The following is a 12,654-nucleotide window of genomic DNA, read 5'->3' as shown; positions in this document are numbered from 1 at the left end:
CTTGTACCCAAGCCGATTACTACGGTTATCTCAAATTTGTAAATGTGCACAAGGAAAAATGCAATTCTACCACGCATATATTTAGGAAAATGATCTTTCCACTCACATTTTGGCTACTTTTCTCCTTTAGCCCAATCCCTCTCTCTTGCACCACCCCCCAAATGAATACACGATATCCATAGAATCCCTACAGTGCAGGAGGGAGCCATTCGGCCTATCGAGTCTTCAGCACCCCCCCCCCCCCCCCCCCCCCCACCCCACCCCCAAAAGAGAACTCTACCTAGGCCCACTCCCCCACACTATCCCTACATATCGATCATGGCCAATCCACCTCATCTGCACATTTTTGGACTGTGGGAGGAAACCGGAGTACCCGGGGGAAACCTACACAGAAACAGGGAGAACATGAAAACTCCACACAATTACCCAAGGCCGGAATTGAACTCTGGTCCACGGCGCTGTGAGGCAGCAGTGCTAACCGTTCCTTTCAATTCTACAACAGTATAGTGTTCCAACATGGTGGATTAATTGCACTGGGCGACTGAGTTGCTTAGGCTCATAGAAATTCTTTGTAATTAAAAAGTGAGGGAATAAAAAGGACCTTTATTTATATGGTATCTTTCATGACCTCATGAGGTACTTTACAGCCAGTGAAGTAGTTCAAATTGTAAATACTTTAGCAATACAGGAAGACCAAGGATTGGCCATGGAAAATTGTCCCTTAGTGTCAAAAAGGTTCAATGGGGTTACTGGGATAGGGGGGGGGGGGGAAAGAGTGTGGGTTTAAGTAGGGTGCTCTTTCAACGGGCCGAATGGCCTTCTTCTGTACTGTAAATTCTATGGTTCTATGTCACAGGGCGCTGATGCTATGCGATGTCTATTTTGGCATCATGGTAATCGAACAAGGGGAGTCATGAGAACACAATGCAGCCTGGATTTATTGACATTGTGCTGGAAAGGTCACTCTATTTTTTTGCACATGATTCCTGACAACTGCAGAGTTGGTATGCCCATGAGCGAAGCCAGGGCCGTCACTATTTTTTTGCACATGATTCCTGACAACTGCAGAGTTGGTATGCCCATGAGCGAAGCCAGGGCCGTCAACAACCATATAATGGGCATACCCAACAAAGATCGATGTTCAGTTCCAGCAATTCTGTTCCTAAAACTTTCAAAAGAAACAAAAAAAAAAATCGCAGCCTCTCAAGAGCATTGGAATTCTGTTCGCTGAATGACACGATTGAGTGGAAACGCTCAGGTTCTCAACCTTACTCCCATCACAGATCAAAATATATTAAGTTTTAGAGATGAAAATTTCATATTTTCAAATTGTACACTGAACTAAACGCTTGAGATAAGCAGTATTTTGTCATAAGCAAACACCTTTTACCTGTTGACCAGCCGTGGAATAGAGGTGCCTTGGAGCAAAGGCCCGAATCAGCAATAAAGATTGTTATGTTCTGCTCAGCCGATGCTTTGGCTGGACTAGTCAAGACCATGTAACGCAGGAGTGCCATCCATATTTGATTAGCCAGTGTTTCATTCCCATTGTGCAATTTTCCTGAGCTTAAAAACGTAACTGCCTCTTCAAGAACAATATGCCTAGGAGAAATGACATATTGGAAAGCATAACATGCTGCAAATATTTAATAAAAGCAATCACACACAAAAGTGTGGAGGAGACACAGATTTTTTTAAATGCACGGGCATTAGAGAATTACAATAAAACAGTTTTGTCACTCCTCCCCCCACCCCCAACCTTTTTATAGCAAACAATCGTTATTGATGCAATGTTTTCTTCTTCCAGTGAGTGGTGATATTGAACATATATCATGCTTTGTGAAATAATCCTGTTCATCCAATGCAGGCAAATCCTTTTTCACTGTTTATGCCCCAAATTGAATAACTCAACATTTGTTTGTATCTCTGACATAAGCTTGTAAAGTTTGTTTTGTACAAGCATAGCACACAGCATCAACGAATATGGATTAGAAAAGCTTTAAAAATGCTGGAAACATTTACCCGGTCAGGCAGCATCTGTGGGGAAAGAGAAAGAGTTAACATTCTAGACTGAGGACTTCTGAAAGGTCACTGACCTGTAATGTTTTTTTAAAAATAAATTTAGAATACCCAATTCTTTTTTTCCCAATTGAGGGGCAATTTAGCGTGGCCAATCTACCTACCCTGCACATCTTTGGGTTGTGGGGGTGATACCCACGTGGACATGGGAGAGTGTGCAAACTCCACACGGACAGTGACCTGGGGCCGGGATCGAACCCAGGTTCTCGGCGCCGTGAGCCAGCAGTTCTAACCACCATGCCACCGTCTGACCTGGAATGATAACTCTCTTTCTCTTGCCATCAGATGTTGACTGACCTGCTGAGTATTTCCAGTATTTTCTGTTTTTATCCACATATCCAGCATCTGCTTTTGCTTTAAAAATGCCTGGTTTGCTTGCTGGCTGCGTCAATTAGTGCAACAGAAGACTTGTTATTCAGATATATTGTCACATGTACAGGGGTAGTGAAAAGTATTGTTCTGTGTACAGTCCAGGCAGATCATTCCATACATGAACAACATAGGACATACAATAAATACACAATGTAAATACATAGACATCAGGGGAAGCATACGGAGTGTAGTGCTACTCAGCAGAGAAGATGCGTGGAGAGATCAGTTCATACCATAAGAGGGTCAGTAAGGGGCCTGGTAACAGTGGGGAAGAAGCTGTTTTTGAATCGGTTAGTGTGTGGTCCCAGACCGTGGTATCTCCTTGTATCTATTGTTGACCAGTCAGTGATATGGAAGGATGAGACACGGCTAATGTTTCAGCTCATAGCCAATATACTGTGACTTGTTGGTGGCACAGTGGCGCACTGGTTAGCACTGCTGCTTCACAGCGCCAGGGACCCGGGTTCAATTCTGGCCTCGGGTAACTGTCTGTGTGGAGTCAGCACGTTCTTCCCGTGCCTCCGTGGGTTTCCTCCCACAGTCCAAAGATGTGCAGGTTAGGTGGATTGGCCATGATCAATTGTCCCTTAGTGACCAAAAAGGGTTACTGCGATAGGGTGGAGGGGAGGGCTTGGGTGGGGTGCTCTTTCCAGGGGCCGGTGCGGACTCGACTGGCTGAATGACCTCCTTCTGCACTGTAGGGATTCTATGACTTGTGTTGTTGGACCTTATGTAGCAATTGCGAGGACAGGATCAGGTAGGGTTTGAATCTTCTTGGTCAAAGCTACTGTTTGAGAATTGTGATTTGATGGTAGCCAGCGCCTGTTGAAATGTAATAATTTAGAAAAGGGACAACGGGCGGTTGAAGGGTAATGTGTGGTGAAAGCAGAGAAAATGTCTGCCAAAATCCTTTGTGACTCTGCTTTTATTATCTACATTATATTTATACAGCGCAGTCCTGCTGTTAAAGTTATACCCACCAATGCTCATCCTCAGAAAGGTCCGCTCTTTGAAACAGCGGCAAAAGACAAGACACAGTCTCTTCTTGACCAATGCATCCAGAGAAGGCCTATAAAAGGAACAGGACGAAATTGAAAATTAAGCATGAATATTTAGCCCTCTTTCAGCAACAGGTTAGCACCATTAGATAGACAGGACAGCATCTTCCTATAGCTGCCACTGTGCAAAATGTTTTGACTCAGAGGGTTAGGAGTCTTGGAACTCTCTTCCTGAAAAGGTGGTGGAACCAGAATCTTTGAATATTTTTACGGCAGAGGTGGATAGATTCTTGGTAAGCAAGGGAGTGATAGGTTATCGGGGTAACGGGATGCAGATTTAAGGTTACTATTAGATCAACCATGATCTTATTAAATTGTGCAGCAGACTCGAGGGGCTGAATGGCCTCCTCCTGCTCCTTGTTCATATGTATTTTTGGATGTGCAATGCTCATCAATGTATCATCACATGAGAACTAGTGGGCCTCCCATAGCGTTGATTGTGGAAAGCCTCTGGTTTGGAACATGACTTGTGATGTCCAGCTGCTAAGAATAACTGTGTTTCCCTTTAAGACCACTGCCCCAGGACTCCTTCCTGACGGAAGTAGTCTATAAAGGCAAACTGGAGGGGTTTATAAATTGTTGGGCTGGAGAACAATTGTTGCTGTTTTCAAATTTTAAGATTCTGCATCAAAAGATCGATGAACTCTGAAACCTCCAATACGAAATGTTCACACTAGCTGCAAGATTTTTGTCCGATAAGGTTGCTTGTCAAATGCTTTGAAGAATGCTGACATTGTGACACACGAGTTCTTTAAATTGAAAGGCAGACCAAAAATGGTGACATAAAACTGAATTATTTGGTTGTGAAGTTTTTTTCCATTCCAGGTAAAAATGAAATACAAATATATATTTTGATTTCATAAGTAAAGTAAAATGAAATAACTTCTACAGATTAAATGAGATAATTCAAAAACAAGATGAGGCTCTTTTCTTCATTGTATATAGGGGAATGAGCATAATATTTTAAATAAAAATATACTCAACTCACCTCCAGAGCTTGCATAGCAACCAGGACTACCTCTAGACTGTCATCTTTTAACCGTTCCAAAATAGCTTCCTTCAGAAAAAGATGATCACATCCCTCCTTTGAAACAAAAGTTGTATAAATAAACTGCAGCCCATACCTAATTGTGTGATCATATAAATGATCATTTTTCACTGACCATGATATTACATGTTTCATTGTGTTACATACGATCCTAGTAGGGACTGGTAACGTCTAAAGAAAAATCCAAACACCCCATTAACTGACACAGCCATGCCACAATATGTCTTTGTTATTAAAAAAAAGCAAACGTTTGCTGGATATTTATTATGTTGTACAATTTTGCTTCCGCTCTTATTTGTTGTTTATATAAATGGCTTACTAAAAATTTTTTTTATTTTTTTATTTTTTTAAAAGCAAACATTATTGTATATGAAAATGAAATGAAAATCGCTTATTGTCACAAGTAGGCTTCAAATGAAGTTACTGTGAAAAGCCCTTGGTCGCCACATTCCGGCGCCTGTTCTGGGAGAATGGTACGGGAATTGAACCCACGCTGCTGGCCTGCCTTGGTCTGCTTTAAAAGCCAGCAATTTAGCCCTGTGCTAAACCAGCCTCTAAATGCATGTATACATATATATGACAAAAATGAAACAAGAGATGTGCTACTAATTTACTTATGTTAAACTTCTGGGACCAACCCAACGGAATGCTACAGCTCTTCGGAGTCCACTTTGATTTTTCCTCAATTCCTCAGTCTTTCAGAGTTCTTTCCCTCTGGTTTCCACTGATGATTTCTTCCACCATTTTTACTCGGCAGATCTGACAATTTTTAATTCCTCATGAATTTGGACTTCTCGTTCTGAGCATGGGTCTCAACTCAAAATTTCCACTTTGTGATTCTACAGGAGGAACACCCCCGATTCCTATTGGCCTCTATGCTCCTTGTTCTGACCACCAGCAGATTTACAACTGGCTTCTCACACCATTCCAAGCTGACCCTGCTGGCAGCTTGTTCTTCTAAGTGAGCCGCAAACTTCATCGGAACAAAACTCCAACTGTCTTCTATGAGAAACAGCCAGATAAACAAAGCAAACAAGCTTTCTAGCCCACAGAAGCCCATCTCCATGGCAACATGGCATACTTTTGGATGTTCCCAAACAGAAATGTAATTAACCACCTTTACCATCAGAACCTTTGCGGTGCAGTGGGTAGCAACACTGCCTCTGAGCCAGAAGCTCTGGGTTCAAGTACCATCCCAGGACTTGATGGCCAAGGAAGGTGAGTTCATAGCGCAGTCAAATAGGTTGAGTGCGTCAAGCTGCAAATCCTGCCACATATGCCAATGGCTGATGGTAGTGGGAGAGACTCCTGGTCAGCCGCGCTTGATGTGGAGTGGTGCCCCTTAAACTATATGCCCCTGGTGACAAACTAGCTACCTATAGAATTACCACCTATGGAAACAGACGAAAGTGCCTTAGTACACTACTAGGCGCAGGAAGAGAATAAAAGATGACAACCTTTAGAACCAAAACCTTGATGCTGTGACCCATGTGAATAATTTATATCTCCAAAATAAATGTCCTCTTCTCAGACTCCCTAGTCCCACTAATCAGTCCAGAATGGGTTATTCATTGTTTCACTTAAAGCAGTGACTATGAAAGGCTACCTTTACACTCAAATTAACCCAGGTCTTAATTGATTCACATTCACTTTAGAGTTGGTTCACTAGGTTCCTAATCAGGTTTTCCATTTAATTTAATTTTTTTGGGGAGAAAAATATTTTATTGAGGCATTTATATTATTATTTTTTTAACAGAATAAGCTTCCATTTAACTTAATTTAACACTTTAATCTCCAAACTAAAAGTTATACCTTTAAAATGCATGAATTATGGATATTTGCAGTAACTTCAACAACTCAATCACCCTGTACTACAATTAAGGCTGCTGTCTTAAAAGGTCACAGCCAATCATAAAATCTAACATTAGGTTCCATTATTTTTTTTTTTAAGAAATCACAATATGCAGCAGAATTTTCACTAAGTTCACCGCTTGGCTTTTGTGTCTTTTCGAAAAGAAATTGAATAATTTAAAGTTACATTTGGATATTAACGTTCTTTTACCTGGACAAATCTATGGTAATGATCTGCAACTGCAAGTAGCAGTTATATTCAAAGAAGACCTCATTTCATGCATAAAAACATACGTAGAAAATAGAAGCAGGGGGCCATTCGGCCCTTTGAGCCTGCTCTGCCATTCATTATGATCATGGCGGATCATCAAGTTGAATACCCTGGACTTCCGGTTGCGGCTATGCCTAGGTAGGTCGCACGTTCGGCTGCTCCCGCCGGGAACGGATTTTTGGGCTCTTCAGAGGGGCCCCAACGATAATTGTTCGACGGCTCCCAGTGTGGGAAGGTGACAGCAAGGTTCCCCCGACACTATATGGATTGGACCAGGAGTGGAGCGGTTAAAAAAGTGATCCTGGTGCAGTGGAAAGTGCAAGGAAGGAAAAGGAAGATGGCAGCGGGTGGAGACCAAGCAGCGTGGGCGCAGTGGTCGCAGGAGCAGGAGTTCCTTAAACGCTGCTTTGCGGAGCTGAGGACAGAAATGCTGGCGCCAATGAAGGCGGCGATTGAGAAGCTTGTGGAGACCCAGAAGGCCCAAGGGGCGGCAATCTGGGAGGTGCGGCAAAAAGCCTCGGAGAACGAGGACGAGATCTTGGGCCTGGCGGTGGGCCAGATACTTGGGCCTCGCACGAGGCGCTGCACACGAGGTGGCAGGAAAAATTTGAGGACCTGGAGAATTGGTCGAGGAGGAAGAATCTTCGGATTCTGGGTCTCCCTGAAGGAGTGGAGGGGCCCGATGCCGGGGCATATACGAGCACGATGCTCAATTCGCTGATGGGCGCAGGAGCTTTCCCGAGGCCCCTGGAGCTAGATGGGGCTCATCGGGTCCTGGCAAGGAGACCCAAAGCCAACGAGCCGCCAAGGGCTGTAGTGGTGATGTTCCACCGCTTTATGGACAGAGAGTGTGTCCTGAGATGGGCCAAAAAAGAACGGAGCAGCAGGTGGGAGAACACCGAGATGCGAATTTACCAGGACTGGAGTGCAGAGGTGGCTAAGAAGAGGGCTGGTTTTAACCGGGCTAAGGCGGTTCTCCATCGGAAGGGGGTGAAGTTCGGGATGCTGCAGCCAGCACGATTGTGGGTCACGTTCCAAGATCGGCACCACTATTTTGAAACGCCCGATGAGGCATGGAACTTTATCCAGCCTGAAAAGTTGGACTCAAACTGAGCGTTTGTCTTGGGGGAACGTTTACTGTGTTTATTGCGGTTGGGGAGTGTTCTTTTTGTTTTGGTGCTGGGTGGGGATGGGCGAATGGATTTGATGTGGGGGCTGTAGGAGAGTGTGGGCATCGGTGTTGGAGGGGCAGGGCCCCACAGAGGAAGAGGGGGGGGGGGGGGGGGTGGAGGCCCGGGGATGGGGAGTTGGGGTAAGGCCGCAAAAAGGAGCTGCACCAGAGGGGGCGGGGCCAGCCCAGATGGAAAGCACGGGCTTTTTCCCGCGTTAGGGAAGGATGGGGGCGGGGCCGGGGGGGGGGGGGGGGGAAGGGCGGTGCTGGAGAGGAGCTCCCACTGACTACCAAGGGGTGGGGGGATTCTAACACTGGGGGGGGTCGATGGAATGGCCGGAGAGGCCGGGGTCAGCAGGAGTCAGCTGACTTACGGGAGTGTCATGGGGGGAGCAAAATGGCGGAGAGAGAACTGGGTTGCTGCTGCATTGGCCAAAGGGGAGCTGGAGGTAGGAGAGGTAGTCGGGGCGGAGGTCCGCCGCCTGGGGGACTGGAATGTGAGGGACCTGAAAGGGCTGGTCAAGAGGGCCCGGGTGTTCGCGCACTTAAATGGACTGAAGGCAGACGTGGTGTTCCTCCAGGAGACACATCTGAAGGTGGCAGATCAGGTTAGGCTGAGAAAGGGATGGGTAGGACAGGTCTTTCATTCAGGGCTGGATGCGAAGAACAGAGGGGTTGCAATACTGATGGGGAAGCGGGTGTCGTTCGAGGCACTGAATATTGTAGCGGATAATGGAGGTCGATATGTGATGGTGAGTGGTAGGTTGCAGGGGGTGCGGGTGGTACTGGTGAACGTATATGTCCCGAATTGGGAAGATGCCGGATTTATGAAACGCATGCTGGGTCGGATTCCGGACCTGGAGGTAGGAAGCGTGATAATGGGAGGGGACTTCAACACGGTGCTGGACCCAGCACTGGACCGTTTTAGGTCCAGGACGAGTAAGAGGCCGGCAGCGGGAATTTTCCTTCTTTTCCCATGTCCATAGAGCCTACCCCCGGATAGATTTTTTTCATTTTGAGGAGGGCACTAATCCCGAAAGTGGAGGGAACGGAATTTTCGGCCATAGCCATCTCGGACCACGCCCCGCATTGGGTGGAGCTGGAGTTGGGGGAGGAGAGGGTCCAGCACCCGCTCCCTCGATGTGGGACTGTTGGCGGATGAGGGGGTGTGCGGGCGGGTGCGGGGTGTATTGAAAGATACTTGGGGGGCCAACAACAATGGGGCGGTGCAGGTGGGGGTAGTCTGGGAGGTGTTGAGGGGAGAGCTAATCTCCATTAGGGCCCACAGGAAGAAGAGAGAGGGGAGGGAGAGGGAGAGGTTGGTGGGGGATTTTAAGGGTGGACAGGAGTTATGCAGAGGCCCCCAAGGAGGGGCTACTTAGGGAGCGATGGAACCTCCAGACGGAATTCGACCTGATGACCACGGGGAAAGCAGAGGCACAGTGGAGGAAAGCGCAAGGGGCGGTGTATGAGTATGGGGAGAAGGCGAGTCGGATGCTGGCACATCAGCTTCGTAAGAGGGAGGCAGCGAGGGAGATTGGTGGGGTTAGGGATAGAGGGGGGGGAATACGGTACGGAGTGTGGTGAGAATAAACAAGGTATTTAGGGACTTCTATGGGGATCTGTATAGGGGGGGGGGGGGGGGGGATGGATACGACGATTCCTAGATCAACTGAGGTTCCCAAGGGTGGAAGAGGAGAATGTGGCTGGTTTGGGGGCGCCGATTGGGCTGGAGGAGCTGGTTAAAGGATTGGGAACATGCAGGCAGGGAAGGCCCCGGGGCCGGATGGGTTCCCGGTTGAATTTCACAGGAAATACGTGGACCTGCTGGGCCCGTTGCTAGTGAGGACTTTTAATAAGGTGAGGGAGGAGGGGACCTTGCTCCCGACAATGTCCAGGGCACTGATTTCTTTGATCTTGAAGTGGGACAAGGATCCACTGCAGTGTGGGTCGTACAGACCGATCTCGCTCCTCAATGTTGACGCTAAGTTGCTGGCGAAGGTGCTGGCTACGAGAATTGAGGACTGTGTCCCGGGGGTGATTCATGAGGACCAGAGGCAATTTGTGAAGGGTAGGCAGCTAAATACAAATGTGCGGAGGCTCCTCAATGTGATTATGATGCCCTCGGTGGAGGGGGAAGCGGAGGTAGTGGCAGCTATGGACGCGGAGAAGGCCTTTGATCGGGTGGAGTGGGAGTATCTTTGGGAAGTGTTGCAGGGGGAGGGGTTCATCAGTTGGGTCAGGCTGCTATATAGAGCCCCGGTGGCGAGTGTGGCTACGAATCGGCGGAGGTCGGAGTACTTTCGGCTGTACCGGGAGACGAGGCAGGGGTGTCCCTTATCCCCCTTGTTGTTTGCACTGGCAATTGAGCCGCTGGCCATGGCACTGAGGGAGTCCAGGAAATGGAGGGGATTGTTTTTTTTGGGGGGAGGGGGGGGGGGGGGGGGGGGGGGGAGAGAGAGAGGAACACCGGGTGTCGTTGTATGCCGATGACCTGTTATTGTATGTTGCGGATCCAGTCGAGGGGATGGCGGAGGTCATGCGGATCCTTAGGGAGTTTGGGGACTTTTCGGGGTATAAACTCAACGTAGGGAGTCTTTGTGGTGCATTCAGGGGACCAGGGAAGGGGGATAGACGAGCTGCCGCTGAAGAGGGCGGAAAGGAGTTTTCGGTACCTGGGGATCCAAGTAGCTAGGAGTTGGGGGGCCCTGCACAAGCTCAATTTGACGCGGTTGGTGGAGCAGATATGGAGGAGGATTTTAAAAGATGGGATATGCTGCCACTCTCACTAGCGGGTAGGGTGCAGTCGGTCAAAATGACGGTCCTTCCGAGGTTTCTCTTTGTGTTCCAGTGCCTTCCCATTTTGATCCCCAAGGCCTTTTTCAAATGGGTAAGCAGGAGCATCATGGGATTTGCGTGGGCGAATAAGACCCCGAGGGTGAAGAGGGTGTTTCTGGAGCGTAGCAGGGACAGGGGGGGGCTGGCCCTGTCGAATGTGTGTGGCTATTATTGGGCAGACAATGTGGCAATGATCCGTAAGTGGGTAATGGAGGGAGAGGGGGCGGCGTGGAAGATGCTAGAGATGGCATCCTGTGTGGGCACGAGACTGAGGGCGCTGGTGACGGCACTGCTGCTGCTCTCGCCGACAAGGTACACCACGTGTCCGGTGGTGGCAGCGACGCTGAAGATCTGGGGGCAGTGGAGGCGACACGAGGGCGTGGTGGGAGCCTCGGTTTGGTCCCCGATTCGGGAGAACCATCAGTTTGTCCCAGGAAGGATGGATGGGGGGTTTCGGAGCTGGCATCGTGCAGGGAGTAGAAGAATGGGGGACCTGTTCATCAATGGGACGTTTGCGAGCCTAGGGGGGCTTTCAGGTACATGCAAGTGAGGGCGTTTGTGAGGCGGCAGGTGAGGGAATTCCCGCTGCTTCCGGCACATGGGATTCAGGACAGGGTGATTTCGGGTGTATGGGTTGGGGAAGGCAGGGTTTCAGCGATTTACCAGGAGCTGCAGGAAGAGGAGGAGGCCCCGGTGGAGGAGTTAAAGAGCAAGTGGGAGGAGGAGCTTGGGGAGGAGATAGATGAGGGTCTGTGGGCTGATGCCCTGAGTAGAGTTAATTCTTCCTCCTCTTGCGCCAGGCTCAGCCTAATACAGTTTAAAGTTACTCACAGAGCGCATATGACAGGGGCGAGGTTGAGTAGGTTCTTTGGGGTGGAGGACAGATGTGGGATGATCCCGCCTCCCCCCTATATTCCTTGAGCCCCAGGAGCAATATCTAATTTTTCTTGAAATTACACAATGTTCTCACCTCAACTATTTTTTGAGGTAGTGATACCACAGGTTCACCACTCTCTGGTTGAAGAAATTTCTCCTCACCTCAGCCCTAAATGATTTATCCCTTATCCTCAAACTATGACCGCTAGCTCTGGACTCCCCATCAGGAACATTCTTTCCGAATCTACCCTGTCTAATCCTGTTAAAAGTTTATAAAGTTTCTATGAGATCCCCCCCCTCAATCTTCTAAACTCCAATGAATATAATCCTAACCGATTTAGTCTCTCCTCATTTGACAGTCCCACCATCCTAGGAATCAGCCTGGTAAACCTTTGCTGCATTCCCTCCATAGTTAGAACATCGTTCCTCAGATAAGGACACCAAACCTGCACACAATACTCCAAGAGTGGCCTCACCAATGCCCCATACATTTGTAGCAAAACATTCATATACCTATACTCTAATCTTCTCGCTATGAAGGTCAACATTCCATTTGTCTTTTTTACTTCACGCTTGCTTTACGCTGCTTTACAGCTTCACGCTGTACCTGCACGCTTACTTTCAGCGATTGTTGCACAAGGATACCAAGGTCTTGTTGTGTATTCACCTCTCTCAATTTACATCCATTTAAATAATAATCTGCATTCTGATTTTTGCTACCCAAGTGGATAACCTCACATTTATCCACGTTATACTGCATCTGCCATGCATGTGCCCACTCACTCAGTCTGTCCAAATCCCGCTGAAGCATCTCTGCACCCTCCCAGCCAACTTTGTATCATCTGCAAATTTAGAAGTATTACATTTAGTTCCCCCTTACCCAAATCATTAATATATAATGTGAACAGTTGGGGTCCTAGCACAAATCCCTATGATGCCCCACTAGTCACTGCCTGCCAATCAGAAAAAGACCCACTTATTCCAACTTTTTGCTTCCTGTCTGCTAACCAGCTTTCTATCCATCTTAAGACACCACCCGCAATCCCATGCACTTTAACGAACGTCTTTTGTGGGTGAACTCGCACATCAA

General features: G+C 47.8%; 1 protein-coding gene across 1 annotated transcript in view; it reads right to left on the bottom strand.

Annotated features, from left to right (window-relative positions):
• Positions 1-12,654, bottom strand: part of heatr1 (HEAT repeat containing 1) — a 123,383-nt gene that overhangs the window by 65,283 nt on the left and 45,446 nt on the right. Inside the window, exons 13-15 of the mRNA XM_072511675.1 lie at positions 4,498-4,593; positions 3,432-3,520; positions 1,391-1,602 (exon numbers count right to left, since the gene is read on the bottom strand). Coding sequence (XP_072367776.1) covers positions 1,391-1,602; positions 3,432-3,520; positions 4,498-4,593 — 397 coding nt within the window. The remainder of the gene's footprint in view (positions 1-1,390; positions 1,603-3,431; positions 3,521-4,497; positions 4,594-12,654) is intronic.

Source organism: Scyliorhinus torazame, chromosome 1 (assembly GCF_047496885.1).
Source record: "Scyliorhinus torazame isolate Kashiwa2021f chromosome 1, sScyTor2.1, whole genome shotgun sequence".
NCBI lineage: Eukaryota > Metazoa > Chordata > Chondrichthyes > Carcharhiniformes > Scyliorhinidae > Scyliorhinus > Scyliorhinus torazame.
Note: the sequence above shows the minus strand (reverse complement) of the source record. Positions and strands in the feature narration are given on the sequence as shown.